Raw genomic sequence first — 6,000 nt, forward strand, 5'->3', positions numbered from 1 at the left:
TTCTGAACGAGATACGCTTGCCTGCTGCTTGCGAGTCAGCTGTAGGCTGCTATTGAGAAATCCATTCAATCCGTCTAGGTCGTCACACCACATGTCACCTCTGTAAAACACCTAGGCTTGATATAATACAAGTATAACTACTGTTATTGCATAGGACTACACTTGAGTAGATAATGCACCGAACTACTTTTACAACATTGTTGCATGTTAAAAATTAATAACGTTGTTATCAAGTAACAGTTATTTGCAGATACAGTAATTTACTCTTTTTTTTGTTTGTTTGTTTTTTTTCCTTATGTCAGCCCCAGAGCTGAAAAAACACAAATTACTATAACGGGTATATTAACTACATAGTTATGTTTCCAAGCATATTACTAGTTTTTTCTGTATCACTAAAAATAAATATGTAAGTTCAGTTTCTCCACAGAGTTGTTTTATTACCTAATCTAAATTTGTACTCTACTCTTAAATGCGTTTAAAAACATTTTCAAAGTGAGACTGTAATATACAAAATATTCTCAAAATCTCTCTTAAAACACAGAACCCTGCATAAAAGCTTCCTTTCAAGTGTTTACAAAGAACGCAGAAAACTTCGAATGAGTTTTAAAAATGTCAAAAAATTGCTGCAATATTAAGAGGCAAAAATCTTACAAATGAAATACAAATATATTTAAAACAAAAGGTTGAGGATAACTGAGGAACCCATGCAAATCAAAATAAACTGTACAATGCAATTTAAAAAAAATAAAGCCAATTAGATATGTACAACATAATGTGCCCAGCTGATAAAATCTATCAATTTTTTTTTGTCCAAAAAGTGTAAACCAACTTACAGTTCTCCTGCTTGGTTTACTGTTGGCAAGTCATCAACGCGTGTTACAAAACAAAACAAAACTCTAAGAGAAAAAACTCGAACCATGATCAAAAGGAAAACCCAAATCAGCTCAGAGTAAAATTAAACAGCACTCTGAGAAAGAGACTCGCATCTCCCTGCAATTTTCAGCAACAGCATTTTGTATCACAATCAACACAATCAGGATGTCTTAACACTTTTTTGTTTGTTTGTTTGTATTCTGAGTGGAGTAGGGTGGGTATTTTTCCCTAAACACTTGTCATGTAAAGACTAACGTTTCAGGGACACTGTATCTTTAAGGCAGCACTATTCAATTAATACAATTACAAACTGGACTTTTTTTTTTTTTTGGTTTCTTTACATTCTTTAACTTTACATTTCGTTTCCAAGTAAATAGGTTGCATTTACAATTCTACGATTCCCCCCTCCCCCCCAGTAGAAACAGACTCTTCATTTGTAATTCTATTGCTTTGAGTAGATTTGACCAGTTCAAAGTTCTTGGCGAATCCAGTTCACAGATACTGTACATATGCTGTACAATATTTTGGAGGCATTGGTAGTTTTAAAATAGAATATACAAGTTTCTTCACAAAAATTCTAAAAAAAATCCTATATATATATAATATATACACACACGCACACACACTGGGCTACTGATGAAGCACAAAAAAAAGAAAAAAAATCAAAAAATTCTACAAAAGGTAAATTATTTAATCTACTAATCAAGAAACAAAGCAGTTTATGAAAGGTGTGCCAAGTATATGCTAACAAGCATGATCAGTGTCCTCCATGCTCACGCTGCTCCGCCTGCTACTCGTTTTCGATGCTCCAGGAGACACAGAGGAAAGTAGCGGGTCAGTTACTCCGACGGGGGAGAGGGTATCGTCCATCAAGATATCTTCCAGTTTGGAACCCATTTTTGCAGGAACACTGTAAGTGCCAGTTGGTTCAGTCACATTTCCGAGGTTGTCACTGAAGGTGATGGTACCATCAGTGAGATCAAGGGTGGTAGTGCAAGACAGGTCTGTGTGGTGCGGCATGATGTCTTGGTTGCAGTTGTCCAGCACAGGCTCTTGTTTGATGACCCTGTTGACCATATCAGGGGAGCAAAGGCCTGTAGATGGAACAAGGGACAGTCCGTGTGCCCGAGCTTGCATCTCAAGTTCCTGTGAAGGAAGATAAGAGACAAATTAAAAAAAAAAATAATCTGAAAGCAAAATCTGTCATCTTATGCTGTTGTGTACTGCAACTTACGATTTCTTTCTGTTGTACACAAACCGTTTCCTCCTTTTCCAGTAGCAACAAGTGCTTGCACCTTGCATATTTCTGCCCTGTAGGTTTTCACCTGAACATTACAGTCTCTTGAAGAGGTGGGTGAACACCACCCCACACAGGTCCCTCACACTTCTCCTCAGAACCTACACCAGAGCCAAAACCCAGCACACCCTGGACACATTTCCCCTCAGGCCTCTTCTCAAACCAGTGCCACGGTATGCAAGTTTAGCATCAGGTCAGGTGATAAAAGCATTTAAAATTTGAAAGAAAAAAAAGCAGAAGCATACACTTAGTACTTTTTAAAAAGTCACACTTGAAGGCATAGCATGGCTTTATGACACTTGTCATTTCCTGATGGAAGGGACATTTCTCGTTTTACAAGTCTCAAAGTTGGAAGTAAAGAGGTCAGTCAAAACTGAGCAACACTATTCCTGCACTGAAAAATTATAGGCAAGTCATAGGAAGGCTTTAGACTTCACACAAAGCCAGGATTCTCCGAATCTTCGTAAAAAGTTTAAATCCCACCTTCACATTTAATCATACAGATGCACTTGACTGAAGACTGATAATAGAAGAACTCACTTAAATCCCCTTTCTCAAATGCAGCAGTAAGAGAGACGTTTTGCTTGTACTTATGCATTATGTTAGGCAATCACAATCACTGTTGTGATTGTACAGTTTGCTGATATTCCTATCACTGAGGTTGATTAATAGCCTCTTTTCCTTTTTCAGCTAAGACAAGAAGCTCATAACGCCACACCACAAGATCAACGGAGAAGGTGGAACAAGGAAGCACTTCTTCCATCAGCTAACGTGCCAAAATCAGGAGTTCCTTATTCTGTGCTTAATCAGAATCAACACAAAAACAGAAAATACAGACTGTAGGTTATTTGCTGCCAGATGTATTGCCCATTATCCAACGGTCTGGTTTTTATGTTATTTTGATTGAAGGAGGAGCCAGAGCAGATGGATAATGCAAAGAAAGATGAAAGACACTTAAGAAGTGATCCGACTTAGCTCTGACACTGCTTGATGTTGCTCTGCAGAAGGGTTGCGTGTCTTTATTGTCTCACTCTAGCAAACAGATTGCTCAACAAAGTACAAAAACTGCGGTGAAGCTCATCCCGGTCTGTTCTATTATAAAGCTGTTTACTTCCACACTTGACTCTCAGGTATTTCTAGCTTCGTTATCTACTTTGTGGATTAGCCGTGCTGTGGTTCAGGGGTCTCCTGATGCAGCAGCCAGCCTGGCACACTGCAACCTGCATGCAGAGTTCAACTGTTCATGCTGCAGGTGAGCAGCAACATGAGAATATCTGCAACATCACTGCCTCCGTGTTATGTGTTCTTACACCTAATTCTAGATATACTTCTTTAATGACCCCTTTTATGGGGAGGGGTGGATATCCAGATATCTTTGCCCACCTGGTGAACAAGACTTGACAAGAAAAGCTGTGTAGGTTGCAATGCTAAGGTTTCCTATCCAGTCTGAGGTGAAGGCAAAGGAATTAATTAGAGAAACTGAGTTCCCACCTCTAAATCTCTGTGTAATATTGGCTATTGGGAACACGGGTAAATCTAACAAGGCAACAACCCAGAGAGAAAACATATTCATGCCATCTACTGCTCTTCAGTGTTGAAAAGGAGAACTGTTTTACAGTCCTACAGACTTCAAGGAAGAAGGAAGACAACCAACCATAGCTCCTCGGACAAAAAAAAAAAAAGAGGCAGCTCAACATCCATAGCTCTTGGCTGTCTTGCTGCAAAAACTCTCGGAGCCCTCACATTAGGTGTGCTTCTCTGCAACTGCTCTCAGACAAGCCAGGGCAGCCGCAACATTAAATGCAGCTGCCAGTCCCCAAGATACCTGCAGGGAACTCAAGATACAGTGCTGCAGTGTCTGACACCAATACTGCCCTCCCTGCCCATTTTGTCCTGTGAGCAGTGTTTACCCTCCACCAGAAAGCAGATTTCAGATTCCTGCAGAGCATCAAGGAGAGGCTGATCGAGAGAAGAAATAAGAGATCAGATGTAGAAGACTGCAATCTGCAGAGTTTCTCTGACAGACACGGCCTAGATTGGTCCCCACACAATTTAGAAAACCCACAAGCAAAACAAAAATATTTCATTTATTGCCATTCATCCCAAACCGCTTCAGAAAAGAAAACAAGCGCTAAAGGTACCAGTCAAAAAAACTCCACAAACGAGACAACTAAAGTGAACATACTCCCAAACAGCTCAACTGAATGTGATCACTATCAACAAATAGATGATATATGAAGTCCCAATTCCTTAGGTCTGGCACCCAGAAAAAAATATTACCATAGAAATCTTTTTATAGTATGATTTGCAACTTAAGGTTGGTCACGGTAGAAGTAGTAGTACTTTACTAGAGTGTTGGGATTTTACTTTTTTTTTTTTTTTCTGGAAAAATTTCTGCAGACATCTCAGCATTGGTCACCATGAATTAAAAAGGTGGTTCCTTCTAACCCACACTCCTACAAATAAGCTTCAGTTACCGTTATTTGCAGTCACACACTGCAACATCAAGAGCATTTGCAGCTTATTTATCAGCAAACCTGTATTCTGAGCAGCAGGTGCCTGTTGGCATGTTCCAGCTTCTTCTGTCTGTTCTCAAGCTCCTTTGTGCGTTGCTGTTCTCTTTGCAGCTTACGGATGTAGTCCACTGACGCTTTTAGAATAGTTCCTTTATTCCAGCGCATATCCCTTTGAAGTCAACACAAAAGGACAAGTTAAGGCTCTCGGGGAGGCTTTATTTTATAGTCATTACCTTCACATCAGCAGCTACGATTACACCTCATATATACCTAACACCTGGCTAATATTTATTCCAAGTTTACGAATACAGAATGCATTCGAAACGTGCTAGAAGTGCCACTATTGCGAAGCAGACTGCAGTCAGGCCCGGCCCAGGTGAAGGGCACAGAGCCCTGCAGCTGTCCAGGTTCCCCGCAGCCCCCCGGGGCCAACCCCCTGCCTTCTGACCAGTTTGGGACCAGTACTGTGCAGAGCGACTGAAGACCAGGGGGCTCCTTTCCTTGTCTTGCAGCCTTGCCGTAAGGCATCACCATCAACAAAATCCCACAAGACCCTTCTCAAACATCGCCTGGCTTGCTATCTGGGTGATGTCTGATTTCAGCTGGGGAATTAAAAGGACCAGATATAACCTGGTGCTGCTGTGGGAGAAAGAGCTGAGGCCCTTTAGCTCCCAAGGAGCAGCAAGCCATAGTCCTTCTGGTGACGCTGTATCTCAGCTGTGTTACAGTAGGAAGAGAAGAGCCCAACACAGCGGTACGTTCACGTGCTGTAAACTTCAACTCCAGACAAAATACAAATGCTACATGTCAGCCTAGGGGTGATGGTTCTTCAGTCAGGAGGTACATGGTTCCCATACTGCTTCTTCCACATTATTCCTCCCACTCTCACGTTAGAGAGAGAGCCTGCCTGCATCGTCTTCTCCCCCACATCATCTTTGTTTGTTTAAATAAAAAAAAAAAAGTTCACAGTAGACTATTGGACCAAAGATCCACCCATCCTGTAGGTTGATACTGTGCAATATTGTCTTGCTGGTCTCAGAGGAAGCTAAAGAGCCTCTCTGAAGAGTATCTATGAGCTGCTCCATGCACAACTGCCTAAAAATAATGGAAACTCTCCCCAAAAGCATCACGGGCCATTGGTTCAAATCTAAGGGAGACTTTCAAGCTCCAGAGCAAGGGGAGTTCCTTGCTATTGAATCAGCATTGGGAAAGTGTCAAGACAAGTTAGAAGCAGTAAAATTAACTAAAAGAACTACTAGGAAATTACCACAAACATGGGAAAATTATCAGTGAACAGACACACAGCTACACTCT

General features: G+C 41.0%; 1 protein-coding gene across 1 annotated transcript in view; it reads right to left on the bottom strand.

Moving 5' to 3' along the window:
* Positions 1-295: 295 nt before the first annotated feature.
* MITF (microphthalmia-associated transcription factor) overlaps positions 296-6,000 on the bottom strand; it is a gene marked incomplete at its 5' end in the record, with an annotated part of 10,629 nt that continues 4,924 nt past the window's right edge. The window contains 2 exons of the mRNA XM_009703253.1: positions 296-2,019; positions 4,708-4,855. Of these exons, the coding sequence (XP_009701555.1) occupies positions 1,618-2,019; positions 4,708-4,855 (550 nt within the window). The remainder of the gene's footprint in view (positions 2,020-4,707; positions 4,856-6,000) is intronic.

The sequence above is a fragment of the Cariama cristata genome, unplaced genomic scaffold (assembly GCF_000690535.1).
Source record: "Cariama cristata isolate BGI_N322 unplaced genomic scaffold, ASM69053v1 scaffold2447, whole genome shotgun sequence".
NCBI classification, from domain to species: domain Eukaryota; kingdom Metazoa; phylum Chordata; class Aves; order Cariamiformes; family Cariamidae; genus Cariama; species Cariama cristata.